General features: G+C 35.9%; 1 protein-coding gene across 7 annotated transcripts; it reads right to left on the reverse strand.

Annotated features, from left to right (window-relative positions):
* Positions 1 to 373: 373 nt before the first annotated feature.
* On the reverse strand, positions 374 to 7,646 carry LOC122611526 (laccase-21-like). Of its 7 annotated transcripts, none has more exons than XM_043784673.1 (6): positions 4,031 to 4,134; positions 3,431 to 3,598; positions 3,179 to 3,374; positions 1,711 to 3,064; positions 845 to 1,496; positions 376 to 789 (listed from the first exon to the last, which is right to left on the reverse strand). In XM_043784673.1, exons 2-4 carry the CDS (start codon positions 3,431 to 3,433, stop codon positions 2,472 to 2,474), a joined length of 792 nt encoding a protein of 263 aa, XP_043640608.1. In that variant the 5' UTR covers positions 3,434 to 3,598; positions 4,031 to 4,134; the 3' UTR covers positions 376 to 789; positions 845 to 1,496; positions 1,711 to 2,471. The 7 variants fall into 7 exon arrangements, 5 of the variants coding, with proteins under 5 accessions (XP_043640608.1, XP_043640610.1, XP_043640607.1 ...); XM_043784675.1 differs by having other exon boundaries at positions 377 to 789; positions 1,711 to 2,223; XM_043784672.1 differs by having other exon boundaries at positions 377 to 789; positions 845 to 982; positions 1,041 to 3,064.
* Between the last annotated feature and the right edge of the window lie 10,287 nt (positions 7,647 to 17,933).

The raw sequence follows: 17,933 nt of genomic DNA on the forward strand, positions 1-17,933 counted from the left end.
CACGGCGCATGGAAAAACGTATTTGGCAAATCTCTTGAAATTTACAAACTTTTCAACAAATCTAGTATACCCTTATAGTCTATGCGTAACGGGTATAAGTCTCCTTGGTGGTTCCACTAACATTATTGAAAATCACAAATGGAAACTTTTTTCTCAATTGTATATTTTGAGGGGTGTCGGTTTTATGAATTTTAAAGGGTATTCGGAATTTGTCATGCAAATCTGGTAAAATAACCAAATTCATATTACTACGATGTATTAAGAAATGTCTGCCATTCTCAAACTTGATTTTTAATTGTATCTTGCCTTTATCTTCTTGTATTCAAAAAACATTTTTGCTCCAATATTATTTTATTTTGCCTTTAAATATCTATCCATTTTCAAAACTAATCGAATCGGATATTATTTAAGACACACTTTTATTACATGTAATGTGAGTTTGGATGAGAAACTGAAACTATAAATTGTGTTATCCCATTTAAGATAATCGCGAAAGAACCTATATAAGCGCGACAGCTGGCTCTGACAGATCACTTAGTGTCAGACAGTGATCGGGAGGGGTACTCCTGCAGTATAACTCACGTTGAAGTCGTGTTCAGAGTCCGTTTGTGAACCACGTTTGTGTGGACTTGAGCCTAAATACATTGTAGTTAGTTTCTTATTTTCTAACATCGGTAGACTTTCGATTCCACGATCGCTGGAAGTTTGAACCGCCGACTTGACTGTATTGGTCCTTCGAGCTGATCCTCGGACTGCCTGGACGCAACACTCCTGTTTTTCCGCAAATAGCTGGTAAAAACACATCATGAAACTCTGTAATTTATTTACTTAAATTCTCAGTTACCGTCGATTATTGCATTAATGTACTCTAGGTATCGGGTCGATATCTGGTAGCGCCACCACGACACATAAATTTTGTGACGGACCCCATCTAACCAAGAGCATCGTTATAACCTTCCGTCTTTGTTTCCCCTTTCGTTATCTAGTTTGGTGATAAAATGTCTTACAAGGAAGGCGATAAAGTTAATATAGAGGTTTACCGATACAACGTCGCTTCTCCTACGATTCCCTTTCTATTTTGTTTAATTATGCAGTAAATTTTTTTCTTGTTAAGACTCTTGCACTTCGGGGCAAAGACGATGTGACCTGAGCTACAGTTTCCTCAAACCATAAGTTAATTTTAATGCTTTATTTGACTTTTCCGTTGAGATATATACATATTTTAGATTGTCCTATTGTTATTGCTTGTAACCCCGGAGATTGAATATGATTATTGGCTATGCTAAAAAAATCCCTTTAAGCCATTTATAAAAAAAATGGAAACTAGTTAAGATCGTTTTTTCACTAACATTTTGATAAATCTTGTTTGCAGAGACGTAATTGTTAACATATTATAATTATTTACACGATCATTTACACCATAAGTGGTTTCCCGCTACATTACTTGAACGTGTTCATCCTCTCACATACTTTCCAGTGGGCTTACATGGGTACCACTAAAGTGAAATTTAATTTAAATTTAATTTTTATTAGATGAGAAGCTGCAATCATAATTGCTTATAGGATATTATATTGTCTCTAGGCTTTCTTTTATGCATATGAAATATCTAAGAATGAGGTGATTAAATAGACTTTACGTCATTATGGATGGTAAATGGTTGCCACAACGAGGGAAATTAGGTGGGATCGGAGGCAAGTCATTGAGCGTACCTATTTGAAACACCAAATTCATGCCTATTACAATGTGGTATTGGAAATGACAATGAAAAAGCCAGAATCCAGGGTTATCTGCACGAAATCTTAAAATAGCATATCCATTGTTTGGTACAGCAACTGTATCCTTTAAGGAAGGTTTCAAATATTGTCTTTCCAACAATCCACGTTTGTCAAGCTCCAGGGCATGCTTTAAGTTCATACGTTTAATTTGCTTATCCGGGGAGCGTCCAAGTCCTAGTACATAAAAAGAAGTACCGTGCAAATGAAATGGATGGCTTATATTTATCTGTTGAACTTCATCCACCAGCACGACCTCAACTATTGCATTAAGAGGTATATCTATTTTATGAGTACACTGACAGTTTTCGCCGCAATCGACTGGCCTATTATCCCCATTACAGTAATACTCTTGAGGTATATCATTATACTGTGATAGCATCGGGGAAGGTGGTGATATATAAGATACTTCATCGATAAGTGATATGAGATGATCAGCATCTGAAGCGACTATAAATTAATATTAACATTAGAATGGTTAGAAACGAATAAAAAAACTTAAATTGCTAAATGTTTTCTGTTTATAAGAAAGTTTTATTGCTTCTATTTGAATGTAATATTAATAAATTAAAACATTAAATTATTATCTTTAAACAGCATTGTGAAAATTTTACAATTTTGTTTTAATGGTTAACTAAGCAATAAATTAGTAATAATATATCTTAATAAGATGTTAATAAAATATATATACCACTAGACTAGTACCATGTAACCGGCGGCACATGGTCGCCACATGTGGGAAATCGTGGTGGAACTGGGGGCAGGTCAGCTATAGTACCGATATGAAAGATAAGATTCATGCCTATGACGATATGAAAAAGAAAATGACAATGAAAAAGCCAATAGCCTGGATTGTCTGCGCGAAAACGTATTACAACATATCCATTGTTAGGAACAGCTATTGTATCCTTAAGTGGGGGCTTAGAAAAATGACGCTCAAGCATTCCCATTTGATCCAGTTCCAAAGCATGCTTTAGGTTAATTTTTTTTATTGACTTATTTGGTGATCGACCTAGTCCTACCACATAAAATGCCGTACCATGCAAGTGAAATGGGTGACTAAGATTCACTTGCTGCACTTCATCAACCAACACAACTTCAACAATAGCTCCAAGTGGTATGTCAACCATGTGTGTACATTCACAGTTTGGTCCACAATTTGGCGGTCGATTGTCCCCGTTGCAGAAGTATTCGGGTGGAATGTCGTCAATTTGTGAAAGGGGGGGTGCCGGTGGTGATATGTATGATATTTCATCGACCAAAGATGTCAGATGATCCCCACTAGGCACAACTAAAAGGAAAGGAAAAGTTGATGTTGTCGTTGTGTAGTGAAAGCCCATATAAAATATTAATTAGTTGTTAGTCATTGGAATAGTCATTATTTTTATCATCATCATTTACATACCTAAAAATCGATTGTAGGTATTTGGTATAAATAGAGCCTTTGGCTCATATACAAAAAATCTGAAGGGTAAAAAGATTTTCACATCAGGGCGTTCAACCAAAACGCCTTTGTCGACCCTTTTAGCATTTTTTAAATTCGAAACGCAAACTGCATCGGGCCGCTTACGGTCACAAATTGCATCCAAAGGGTTGAGAATCTGTAAAAATATCACTCTGTAAGTATAGTATGGCTTCAAGAAAGAGTATATTTTACCATGTTTATACATACGAGAAAAGTTATTCATTCAACATATATATTTATATTTATATTTAAGTGGGTCGTTGAGGGAGGCCCAATACCCAATACCACCAAGAATCGTTCAATCGCCTTTCAACTGAATTCAGACTATTGGATATGGCCAGATTGACTGCGCTAGATATCCTAGGTATTATAAGTTGATCAATATTTCTAGTAAACTACTTTCTTTTCTACTATTTTACGAGTAATAGGTATAAAAATGTAAGCGGTTGATTCACCTAAGAAAATCTTTTGCATGCAGTCTTATTTTCAAAAGTGCGGATATGGTAGTTTTAAGCGTTTTGTTTGCGTTAATTTGGAGTGGAAAAATTCATAGAACTTTAACAGTCTCATTTTAAAGAAAAACTATTTAAGCTTTTTTCAATAGTGTGGGCTTGTCAGTTTTGGGTGGTTTGTGGGCGTCAAAGTGGGCAAATCGGTAGAAATTTATAAGACTAATAAAAATGTTTAGGCATGTTTTCAAAAGTTTAGGCGTGGTAGTTTTATGCGGCTTGGGAGCGAAAAAGTGAACGTGGCAACGTTCTGAAACAAACTGCGTGTCTTATCCCAACTTACTAGTTTTTATAGTTTTTGAGATCTCAACGTTCATACAGACGGTCAGGCGGACGAGCCGACGGCCGAAATCACTTCCTTCTAATTGTTACATAATTGTCAACGAATCTAGTATATCCATTTGCTATACGAGTAACGAGTATAATTAACATCCAAGAGAAAACAATGAACACTTAATTAGAGAAGCAGACAGTGGTTCCGGAGTGCGACGGTCCTGCAATACAAAATACGTACATTCCGACATACATATATTTGCAACGTTTATTTAAGTTTTTGTATGTGTTCTATGTATTATCAATAATATTGTGTATAAATCCAACATCGCCATGGATAAGCAAGGGGCCGGAGCACGTCCTTTTTTTGTACTATTTATATATATTCGTGCCACAACCTATTGGAATATTTATTTGATAGCTTATGTACTTTCTGTCAATATTAATAGTTTCCTTTTAATACGACAGAATGAATTTGTAACATCAGTTACAGTGAAAATTGTAGACAGACAACCTTGACAGAAAGGGATCGTATTGCGTGGCTCATGTTGATCCATTTGGCACACGAATGTGTAAGAGTGAGGGAATTTGGCAGAAACAAGCTCAGGTAAGCTCGGGGGAATGTGCGGACTTATGATTCACAAGCGGTAAAAATAATTATTGTTTATATTTATTGTTATATACATATATTCTCGTTATGTTGGACATGTAGAAGCTTGCTAAGATTCCACGACCCAATTACAGCGAGCTTATGTTGGCAAATTGGTGCCTGAAAATGCCTTCCTCCAAGTCCTTCTCCAGGACAAGGGCACTAATAACAGAACTGGCACCCAAACATTTTACGTATTCATGTAATATTTAGGTTCAACGATCTAGATTCCTGTAATGTGAGATTCGTGAACATAAACAGGGATACCTGTCAATTAAAATTGCAACTATACTTAAGTATAGCGTGCTTGCTTTGCAGAGAACACCCGTAAATGTTAAAGAATAAATTAAAATAAAATTGGCCTTTGCTTTGGGAATGAAAAAAAAATGTATCTTAGGAATTCCTCAAATGGAAATGGATTATTGTCGAAATACTATATAAATTAGGGCGGGCCAAATCTTTAAAATTAACTTAAGTATAAATATATAGGTTTAGGGACGTTTGAGAGATTGGATCCCGGAAAAGCACTTGGTAATGCATTCAGCAATGCGGTGCGAATCGTTTGTTTGTCGATCCAGGACAGATGATCCCGAAACAATCGGTCTTATAATAGCAGGTTGTGGAGGGGGTTTTTGGACAATCAATGATTTACCACTAGGCACACCGCGGGGTGAAGCAGCTTCAGCATGCTTCAGACGACAAAGGACAAAAGGACGACAAAAGGAATGTGCCTAGAAATAGTCGGGAAACACAACTAGAAATGAGCGCGCAGAGCAAAGTACTGAAGAAACAATTAACAGAAGTACAAGCTTCTTCGTCCATACCAACGCAACACGGACATTTACCACCGTCTAGACCTTCCGGAATTCCTTTTTGAGACACCAAGATACGACGACGCTAGATCCTGTGTCGCAATAGCAGAAGTAACCTGATAAACGTAGAAGAATTGATTGAAAGGAAGGAAGCAAGGTCATAACAAATCCCTTAGCAACTATGTCTCCGACATGCACAGCTTTTCTTAATGGTAATGCACAAAATCGCAGACTATGAATTTGTAGAGATAGGACAAAATGAATATTAAATGGGAGGCTTGCTGTTTACTTCCCCACGGTGCTTAAAACGGATGCAAGATTAGACCACTGGTTGAAAAACCGATAAATAAGATACAGGGCTCAAACATACAGAAAGTTATGGTGTCACTGTGATAGAATTCTTTCATAAAAAAAAGAAGGAAAAAAGGACCAGAGAACCAAGAACTTTGTGTGTAGCTTGATGTTTCTGTCCGATATCATAAAAAATTTGCAAATTGTCGTAACTCTTTAACTGGTAACACTGAATTATCTCAATATGCGAGTTGCTAGCAGTTCCCAAAGCTGTATTGAGTTCATCCAAACAGGCTTGGTTTTTTAACGAAAATTTATTGACGAATTATAACCCAGGATATAATTAGTGTTTTAAATATTTAATTTTTGACTGAAGAAGGCTTCAAAAAGGCATAGCGCACATTTTGGGAGCTAAATCATCTCTAGATCAGTTTATATTATACCCGTTACTTGTAGAATAAAAGGGTATACTAGATTCGTTGAAAAGTATGTAACAGTCAGAAGGAAGCGTTTCCGACCATATAGAGTATATATATTCTTGTTCAGGATCAATAGTCGAGTCGATCTGGCCATGTCAGTTTGTCCGTCCGTATGAACGTCGAAATCTCAGGAACTATAAATACTAGAAAGTTCTTAACTTTCTAATTAGGCATGCAGATTTCAGACATAGACATAGATTTCAGACTCTTACTCCCCAATTTCCTATTTCTATTAATATGCCAGAAAAATGTGAAAATTTCTTGTTCACACTTCCACTAGCTGAGTAACGGGGAACTTGTTCTTTCTTGTTATACCCGTTACTCGTAGAGTAAAAGGGTATACTAGACTGCATGAAAATTAAGTAACAGGCAGAAGAAAGCGTTTCCGACCATATAAAATATACATATTCGTCATCAGGATCAAGAGCCGAGTCGATTTGGCCATTTCCGTCTGTTCGTATGAACGTCGAGATCTCAGGAACTATAAATGCTTAAAAATGGAGATTAAGCATTGAGATTGAGATTATAAATGCAGCGCAAGATTTTTGACCCATGTTGCCACGCCCACTATAACGCCCACAAACCGCACAGAACTGCCACGCCACCGTTTTAAGGAAATTTTTTTAAAATTTTTATTAATCTTGTAAATCTCTATCGAGCGTTCTCTCTTGTTTTTTTACTACATTTTCACTGATATTACAGAAATTGTTGAACGGTTTTGTTCGAGCTTCCACTAGCTGAGTAACGGGTATTTGATATTGGGGGAACTCGGTTATAGCATTTAACGGTGTGGTGGTATGAGTACTTTCTATTCGTAAATCGTTTAGATAGCCGGAAACTTTTAAATACGGGATGGAGTTGTGGGCCTGTTTTTGCTACACAGGCAATAAAAAACAGTTGTATTTAATTGTTAGCATGAACTTGTACTTTTGTTTAAAACAGAGTAAACCTCTCACATAATTATAAATTAGTTATATTAGGTTAAAATTCCAGCTGTAATGTAAGATATATTAAGTAGTGCTGTAAACCAGCTTACATAAATGTACTCCGTAACTATCACCGATATATTTAAAAAGCAAACCTTTTATTACTGCTTTTCATATTTTAATTAGGTTAAATCAGGTCACTGTGAGAATTTTTTCTATTAATATGAGAAAATGAAGCCAGAAAAAACCTCCTTTAATAAAGTATAGTAACAGCAGCATGTTTTTCATCCTTGGTCACCCCATAAATTGTTTGTCACACATGCACGTAATTACCATAATTTCTTGATCATATTTAAGTAAATTAATTAGAAGGGTCGGCGGCAAGGACCAAGAGTCAGCAGATGCTGTACCTTTCTGCGTTCCACAGGCTCAAGCCAAAGACATTATAATAACAAGATGCGTAACGGCCATACATTGGTTTTGCACTATGCAGCCACTTTTTTGGTGAAGACCAAAATTGCTCTCGCCTAAAATTGGGAGCGTAAAAATCTATAAATAGATGTGTCTTGCTTGTGTGAGTAAAAACAATAAAGGAGTAGTGTGTATGTGTGCGTGCTTGTGCTAGAAGACGATTTACGGGCCGAAATCAATTTTGATCTAAGAAAAGAATTTGATTAATTTTTTGGTCAATTTCGATTCGAAACTATTATGGTTTGAAAGAAGTTTTTTAATTATTCGTTTGATAAAATCGCCGCTCGAATTAGCTACCGTTTACATATTTATATTTATATTGATAAGTTTATTTTATTACGTTTAATTAAATGTTCCTTTATTTTTCACTACCTATCGCAATTTATATTCGCACTTATATTTCCGTACTTTACCAATGCAACAAAACGACATTCATTTTTCATTTCATTATAGCGAAATTAAAAAAAAATCGAGGAGTTCTACGTATAGTCATGTTTTGGTCAATTTCGATTCGAAACTATTATGGTTTGAAAGAAGTTTTTTAAATATTCGTTTGATAAAATCGCCGCTTGAATTAGCTACCGTTTACATATTTATATTTATATTGATAAGTTTATTTTATTACGTTTAATTAAATTTTCCTTTATTTTTCACTACCTATCGCAATTTATATTCGCACTTATATTTCCGTACTTTACCTTGTTGCATTGGTATTCATTTTTTATAAACACAATTATAATCAAATATAGCGAAATTTAAAAAAAATCGAGGAGTTCTACGTATAGTCAGCTTTAAGCAAACGTATTAAGTGAAAGAAAAAACGTATTAAAGAGGAAAACAAAAAAAAATGGCGCGCTCTTCTTCCCACCCATAACTGCGCGTTTTTTAAAAAACAGCAACATAAAAATAACAAAATAATTGAACTGAATCTTATTTGCATTTTAAATACTGACTAGTAATTTGAGTAAATAGCTATAGTAAATAATTAAAACGTATACAAAGTAAATTAATATAACTACTGTAATTTAAAGCAATGAATTTCTAAAAAAATAAATTACATTTAAAAATAAATATTTCATAATAATAATTTATAGTTAAAAATTAATATTTATAAAATAAATAAAAATATTGAAACAGTTTATTGCAAAATTGATTTCATGAAGCACGAAGTGCGAACATAAGCACCGACGAATCAAAGACATTAGAATAACAAGATGCGTAACGCCATACGATTTTTTTGCACACGATTTTTTGTGGTGGCTTTTCAAGTGGCTTTTCGCTCTTATTCAAAAGCCAGAGAGCGGAGAGCTCTAGAGCCACCAGCTCTCTTGTACGCATACAGCGACAGCTGACCACTGTATTGGTGCACACGTATGCACATGCATTGTAAAAATGACAAAATATGCCCTTCATCTTAGAAGTTCTTAGACTTTAAATCTATATTATTTTTATAAATTGACACCACTTAAAAACTCTAGTCTTGCATTGCCTTAACATAACAATTATTCAAATTTAACACAGAAATAATAATAGCACAATCTATGTACAAAAAAATGCATAATAATTTTAAAAGATGACTTTATATTAGAATAATTGTCATTAGAGTATTCACCGTGCGACGTGTGAAAAATATAAGAAGACAATGATTCTTCGGTGCTTATGTCCGCACTTCGTGCTTCAAGAAATCAATTTTGCAATAAACAGATTCCATATTTTATTTATTTTATAAATATTAATTTTTAATATGAATTATTTGTATGAAATATTACTTTTGAAATGTAATTTCTTTTTTGGAAATTCTTTGTTTTAAATTACAGTAGTAATAATAATTTACTTTGTATACGTTTAATTATTTACTGTAGTTATTTAGTCAAATTACTAGTATGAAAATTAAGCATTTTCAGTATTTAAAATGCAACTAAGATTCATTTAAATTATTTCTTATATTTCATTTTGTTGTTTTTAAAACAGCCGCAATTATGGGTAGGCAGAAAAGCGCGCCAATTTTTTTGTTTTTTCTTTTAATACGTTTTTTTTTCTCTTAAAACGTTTGCTTAAAGCTGACTATACGTATAGCTCCTCGATTTTTTTAAATTTCGCTATATAATTGTATTTATAATCAATTAAAGTCGTTTTGTTGCATTGGTAAAGTACGGAAATATATTACATATTAATAATTATCAATATAAATATAAATATAAATATGTAACCGGTAGCTAATTCGAGCGGCGATTTTATCAAACGAATATTAAAAAAACTTCTTTCAAACCATAATAGTTTTGAATCGAAATTGACCAAAACATTAATCAAATTCGTTTCTTAGATCAAAATTGATTTCGGCCCGAAAATCGTCTTCTAGCAGAAGCACGCACACATACACACTATCTCCTTTAATGTTTTAACTCACACAAGTAAGACAATTCTATTTTTAGATTTTTACGCTCTCAATTTTAGGCGAGCGAAAAGAGAGCAATTTTGGTCGTCACCAAAAAAGTGGCTGCATAGTGCAAAACTAATGTATGGCCGTTACGCATCTTGTTATTATAATGTCTTTGGACGAATCATGGTCTTCTTATATTTTTCACACGTCGCACGCACGAATACTCTAATGACAATTATTCTAATATAAAAATATATTTCAAAATTATTATGCATTATTATGTACATAGATTGTGCTATTATTATTTCTATGTTGAATTTGAATAATTGTTGTTAAGGCAATGCAAACCTAGAGTTTTTAAGTGGTGGCAATTTATAAAAAATAATAAATCTATATTATTAAAGTCTAAGAACTGCTAAAATGAAGGGCATATTTTGTCATTTTTACAATGCATGTTCATCCGTGTGCACCAATACAGTGGTCATACAGAGCTCTCCGCTCTCTGGCTTTTGAACATTTTGAATATTTATTAAAAAAACATCAATCTATCATGTTACGTACTTGAAATTTTAAAAGAGGGCGCCACTGTTCAGTGAACAGCTGTTTAGTCAGCTGTTTTGTTTGCGCTACCACACCGATAACCGCATTTTTGTTAATCACTAAAAAATCTTGCAAGTTTGAAGTGACAAAAAGTGCATAAACAATTATCAAAAGTGTTACTTATAACATGCAGTGGAATCCATTTGGTTTGTAATATATGTTTGTGATCGTCAAATGTTAAAATTAATTGTGGTGTCCCAATAATTTCTGTAATTAACCTAATAAACAAACTTTTAGTTATTTAATTTTAAATAGCAACAAATGAGTCCGCTCTCTCCGTCTCTAAACTTTATATTTAAGTTATCATTTTATATATATTAGTATAAATGCATACTTTCTCCAAAATTAAACTTTTAAGGGTCTAACCTCAAAGTCAAAAACAGCGAAAATGGAAAGCAGATACGACGAGTAATGGAAAAAAAGCCATTTTTAATTGTTTTAAAGCATTAATTCGTGGATCTTGTTCTAAGCACGACGAAAAATGTCTAATAGATAAAAGCACCATCCTAAGCTGGAAAATTTTGGAGTTTTGGCGAAAATCCAAATGGAACCTAACACAATTTAACCGAAAACATGCTAACTGGTTAAATTCGTTGACATCCGTTGTTGTAACGAAAGGGTCAAGAGCTGTTATACGGCCTGGATTACCATATATGTCAAAAAAAAAAAGTACTCAAAGAAAGGAAGTTGCAGATCTGGTAGCAAAAATGTCAGAAAATGTACAATTCCTAATTCAAGTAGGAAGTGCTGCTGCTCGAAAGAAGGAGCAGCCTGACATATATTTTATGCCTATCTTTTAAAGTTGTTGGCTATATGTCCAGAAAAAGCATAAGCTATACGCGATTTATTAAGACAGCCAGCGGCCAACACAACAAAAGTGTCTGCTGATGAGGCTTTAGCTCTGCTTTTGGACCAGGGTCTGACAAAACAGCAATATTGTGCAATTAGGGACCAAACAAAAAACAATTTTTTTCTGTCATATAGAGAGGTAGCAAGTCGAAAAAAAGATTGCCGGCCGAGAGACATAAAAGTATCTGAAACAAAGGCACCACTAAATACATCTACAAAATCTTCTAGACCACACTGCATCTCGAATTGCATCCATACAAAATGAGGTTATTTTTAGCGCAATGAAAAATCAAGACACGGATTTTCTAACTGCAGATCTCATTTTAAGCTACGGGTTTGATGGTAGTTCTGGACAGTCTAGCTACAGCAAGGATACTCGTCTTAGCAACCAATTAACAGCGATTCAAGTCTTTTCGCTACGACGGTAACGCCATTAAGAATTGTGGATGCATCCAGTGACATATTGTGGAATAATAGGACACCACAATCAATTCGATATTGTCGTCCTTTGAAATTAGCTTTAATGAAGGAGTCAACAGATGTTATACTTCAGGAAAATAATTCATTGAAAAAAGAAATACAGAATTTGAAGTCATTCAAAATTCTCATGAATAACGGAAAAATCCTGTACATCAAATTTCGATTATATTTGACCGTTATCGATGGTAAAGTGCTCAACGCATTGACAGGAACCAAATCATCTCAAGCTGGTCCAATTTGTGGAGCTAAGCCAATGGATTTCGTTATTTTTTAAAAACAAGGTTAGCAACCCCCATTGTTTACTTTATTGGTTTATTTTAAGATTATATTTTAAAATTTTTTAGATCAAACATTTTTTTTTGTACACTGAAAAAAAATTTGTGTTGTTTTTTTTGTTTGAATGCAGGATCACGCCCATTTTCCTCAAATATATTAATATTTTTATCATGAACTTAAATAAAAAAAAAACAACTTAAATATGTTGCTTCGTTCTCGAGTTATTAATTAATTCCACAAAAAGTGGTCGTTGGCCATATACCATATGCCATATGCAATACCCTCGTAATCGTGATGAAGTTACTCAGAAGTCAGTGCAAAGTGCACTTAAAGCAATCCGGTTGTTTGGCAGTTTCCAAAGGTTTAAAAATAACTTCTAAAAGTGTATAAAAGGTAAGCAGTAAATGTCATTGGAAAATCTAATATTGCATACTTTTCGTCAGCTTTATACCTGCATTTACAGCGCTAGTGATTTTTATGACAGTTACCTAAAGCAAATATCAAAGGCTCGACAGTGAGAGCCTGGAAAATGTTGAAAAACTGCCATGGCAGATTACAAACCTGACCGATGGAGAAAGCGCCCCAATGAATGAAGGAGGTAGTGGGGCAGACTTACCAGTAGGCCCGCCAAGGGGTCGGAGCACTGATGGGAAAAGTATTACAAGTCCTCGGTGCGTACCAGAGCAGCACGGACTGACATCACGGCCTAGGATTCGTGAAATCCTACCGATAGCTGTTTGAGTCATCAAGATACACCGACGACAAAGAAAGTGTCGCAAAAGTGGAAGTAACCTGATAAAGGTCTAAAAATGGATGGAAAGGAAGCAAGCGTATATTGATTATTTCAGCGACTGTCTCCGACATGCACAACTTACACCTTAAGTTTAAGCTCAAAATCGGAGACGGTGTATTTGTAGAACTCATAAAGGACGAACTAAACTGTTACGTACACCCTTTTTTGTAAGATCATAAGACTTTGAAGATTCACAACCAGAATCTAAAGCAGGGGAGGGGGAACTATTATCGCGGTAAGTCAGACGGAACGCGACAAAGAAAATGCAAGTCAATTATAAACGAGTGTCCGATGACCAGTTCAGTGGCCGCAATAGGTCGCAGAAAAAAAACGTACTCCAGTTACGCGCAGAGATCACCGAGGGGGTATTGACTCCCAAAATAAGGGAAATCTAGAAATATGACTCCTAGGTGGGAACACTTGACATAGAAGACCGATGTCCGGAGTAGCTCAGGAAAAGCTCTAAGCAGGTAAAAAAAGACCGTAGCCCACCGAGCTCTCGAGAGTCAATACTCGGGAGTCAGTAGTCGGGACTCAATACTTGGGATTCCCTTCTCGAGATTCCATCCTCGCGATTCTATTCTCGGGAAATCTATCCTTGGGCGGTATCATCCTCAAATGAAGACTGTCTTAAACGCCAAAAACTTTGGTCAAAAGAAAAGTGCCGAGAAGAGCGAGGAATCAATCCTACACCAACACCCTGGATAACAGGACTTAGACTGGAAGGATCAATGACCAGCATAAGGAATACTCTTGAAGAAAAACTACCATCCTATAGAAGTTTCAAGATGGGCGGCAAGGAGTCCAAGGCATCCGACAACACCGCCAAGGTGATCAACACTGTGAGATATTACGTGTGCAGCAGGAGTTCATCGCATTCATATTAATGTTACTAGCACTATTGAAGCTAGTACGAATTTAAAAAAAATCAGAACAGCGGCGACGGGATCACCACCACACCCTAGAACGGATCGTATAAATATTCCGCAACACCAATAGTGCATAGCGCGGGAAACGGAGTTCGCTCAACAGATCTGAACAGTGTACTGGGCAAAAACAATGAAAACTCACTCGCCTACTACCAAGCATAACATGCAAGACAAAATAACAGCAGTGACTTTCCCAAACAAGTGCACAATTCAAGTACATATGTATGTATATATATGTATACGTCTAGAAAGACGACCTTTACTTAGTGTATATTCCTTTTTTGTTTGTGCATATTACGTTACGGTTCAGTTTACAAATTATTGGTGCACTAATGTATGTGAATGTACAATATTCACCATCAGTATATATAGCAACAACCAGGATCCAACGCGTCGAGATCTCATCGCTCCGGATTGAAGTGGGGTAAATTTGACGGAACACTGTTCTCGTGTTTTTCTATCTTTTTATATATGCATATATGCTCGTGCCAATTTTATTTTAATACGATTAGTGAATATATGTATATTTTTGTAATGACCGAAGGTTGTCTGGGATAAAAGAAAATATTTTATTGTAAGCCTCTTCCAGGCTATATATTTCATTAATAGACATTAAATGCTCAATGTTCAATACTGTTTAACTTAAAATAACTTTTCAGCGACGAGTATCCGCCTTGTTTTTGATATGCAAAGACACGAGCCCTCAGAGCGACGTTTGTAGTCGTGAATAGCCACCAATTTTTGTTGACGTGCGCACCGTTGTCCGGTGATGAATTCGAAACTCTCCGCTTAAAACAATGAAGGGGAGGGAATGTGGCCGAAACATTGCCCGATCGTTTAACGATTAAGCTACAGCTTAGCTTGTGGGACAGTGAGGACTGCTGACTAACAAGCGGTACAAACTTTTACAGGCACTTCTAATATTTATTCTCGTTATGTTGGAGATGTGAGGGGCTTACGAAGATCCCACCACCCAAAATCGACGAGCTAAGCTGGCAACCTGGTGTCCTTACCCAGGACACGGGCACTAATACGCCTACGTAACAAAACTCACAAAACAGAGCTTAAAAAGAAACTGCTAAGAGTAGACTGGTATTGGTGATAAACTTTTTCACTTAAACAATATTACAAGACACTATTATCAGATTTTATCTTCCTTCGTTCTCGATCCGATCCCGAAACAGACTGGCTTTTAGATTCTAAATCCTGATCCAATCAACCTCGGCCAGAAGCTTTTCTTTTGAAACTTCTTGAACTTTCAATTATGTTTAGAATAAAAGCTTGATGCCGAAATTATTTCTCTGCATTGTGAAATTCAATTATGCTGACCGATGCAGTTTGATTGAAGCGCAATAAGTTGACCATGGTTTGGTCTCCAATCGGAAGCTGTGTTTATTTTGGAGTTTCATTATTTATCTTAGCGGGTAGCTAAGCGCTGGCAAAAGCAATGACAAAAACAAAGACAAAGGAAATGCCGCCTAGATTGAAATTTAAAATTTGTTTATAAACTGGGATAGAGTGCTATGTTTACGGGTTGGATAACTTGCACACTCCAGAAACATAGACGCAGCGTAAGTTTGTCAATTTATGTTGCCACGCCCACTCTAACGCCTACAAACCGCCCAAAACTGCCACACCCACACTTTTGAAAAATGTTTTAATATTTTTCCATTTTTTTATTAGTATTGTCTATTGCTATCGATCTGCAGAAAAACTTTTTGCCACGCCCACCCTAACTCCCACAAACTACTTTAGTTAAAAGCGACGCAGTCTTTGAAAATCTTGAAAAAGTTGGCTTCAACGTATGCTATAATCTTCGAAAAGCCTTTCCAAGGGGTTGGGACGTCTAGTTGACACCTGCGGTTTCATCATTGTACCAGCATTTGTTTGGATTAATATTGAAGTACGTTTCTTGCCTCGTCGTGCAAAATTTGTATGAATAAGTCCAAACTTCGTGTATTGTAAACACTTTAAGGCTTTGATCAACGAGGAAATAAATCGATAAGATCTGATTGACAGATAATAAACTCATAAGCAAGGCTATTAGAAACAAGAAAGAACGCTGTAGTCCCGTTCCCCGACTATCAGATACCCGTTACTCAGCTAGTGTAAGTGCGAACGAGAAGTTTCAACATTTTCTGAAATATCGGTAGATATTAAAACAAACAAGAGAGAACGCTATAGTCGAGTTCCCCGACTATCTGATACCCGTTACTCAGCTAGTGGAAGTACAAAGAAGATATATCTACACTGACAGTTGTTGGCGGCTTGTGGGCGTTAGAGTAGGCGTGGCAAAAAGATTTTCGGCAAATCGAAAGAAATTTATTAGACTAACAAAAATGTGAAATAATATCAAACCATTTTTCAAAAGTGTGGGCGTAGCAGTTTTGGGCGGTTTGTGGGCGTTATAGTGAGCGTGGCAACGTGAATCGACAAACTTGCGCTGCGTATATGTCTCTGGAGTCTGCATGCTGAATCAACTTTCTAGCTTTTATAGTTCCTGAGATCTCGAAGTTCATACGGACAGACAGACAGACGGACAGTCAGACGAACATGGCCTGATCGACTCGGCTATTGATCCTGATTAAGAAAATATATACTTAATATGGTCGGAAACACTTCCTTCTGCCTATTACATACTTTTCAACGAATCTAGTATACCCTTTTACTCTACGAGTAACGGGTATAAAAATTAAAAAGATCGCCTCTACTATTAATCCTGATGAAGAATATATATAATTTATTCTCGGAAGTACCTTCTTCTTTAATTTTTCAGTATACCATTTTAGTATATCATTTTACTTTACGAGTAACGGGTATAAAAATGATTTTTAATCGCTAAGAAATGACAAAACTTATTACAGAACCAGAAGTAGAGGCCAACTACGAGCGATATATGTAAGATAGTAACTTTGCCAATACTGCAGTCAGGGACAGCCAAACAAAAGATACAACGAAGAACTAGCCATTTAGATTCAGACCATGCCCCTCCCGACAATTAAGATAACGAATAGTCACCGGTGGCTGTCGAAAGTCATCGCCAGGCATTCTTAAAAACAACCTTTACGGGATAAACAATTTAAATATGTTCACAGAACATCAACCCCTAACTTTCGCTGTATCAGATCGTAATCCAAACGCCAAATTTAAGTGTTGGATAGCTTTCAACGACGAGAACAGTGCCCAAATATTTTACAAGCCAGGAAAGGAGAACTACATGGCAGACGCACTGACCAGACATCACATCCTCATGTTAGAAGAGGACGCACAATCTGATATTGCCACGATACACAGCGAGTTATCCTTACCCTACAACGGTCAACTGCTTTCGAAACCAAATGATAATCGAAGAACTAAAGAACTTTTTCAGCTAGAACGTTTATTATGTTTCGTAAAAAAACTTAGCATCTCTTACATTTCACAGACAGAACAAGAAAGAAACCTATAGTCGAATTCCCCGACTATCTGATACCCGTTACTCAGCTAGTGGAAGTGCGAAGGATAGTCTCTAACACTGACAGTTTTTGGCGGCTTGTAGGCGTTAGAGTGGGCGTGGCAAATCGATAGAAATTTACAAGTCTAATACAAAAATAAAAAAATATCAAAACATTTTTCAAAAGTGTGGGCGTGGCAGTTTTGGGCGGTTTGTGAGCGTTAGAGTGGCCGTGGCAAAACGTTTTTTGGCAAATCGATAGAAATTTACAAGTCTAATACAAAAATGAAAAAAAATCAAAACATTTTTCAAAAGTGTGGGCGTGGCAGCATTGGGCGGTTTGTGGCCGTTAGAGTGGGCGTGGCAAAAAGTTTTTTGGCAAATCGATAGAAATTTACAAGACTAATACAAAAATGAAAAAATATCAAAACATTTTTCAAAAGTGTGGGCGTGGCAGTTTTATGCGGTTTGTGGGCGTTAGAGTGGGCGTGGCAACATGAATCAACAAACTTGCGCTGCGTCTATGTCTCTGGAGTCTGTATGTT

This window comes from Drosophila teissieri, chromosome 2L, assembly GCF_016746235.2.
Source record: "Drosophila teissieri strain GT53w chromosome 2L, Prin_Dtei_1.1, whole genome shotgun sequence".
Classification (NCBI taxonomy): domain Eukaryota; kingdom Metazoa; phylum Arthropoda; class Insecta; order Diptera; family Drosophilidae; genus Drosophila; species Drosophila teissieri.

What these genes read in the sequence shown, in the direction of transcription:
- LOC122611526 (XM_043784673.1), bottom strand. An exon ending in TACCTACAATCGATTTTTAG is followed by an intron (nt 3,065 to 3,178) that starts GTATGTAAATGA and finishes CTTTCCTTTTAG; the next exon opens with TTGTGCCTAGTGGGGATCAT.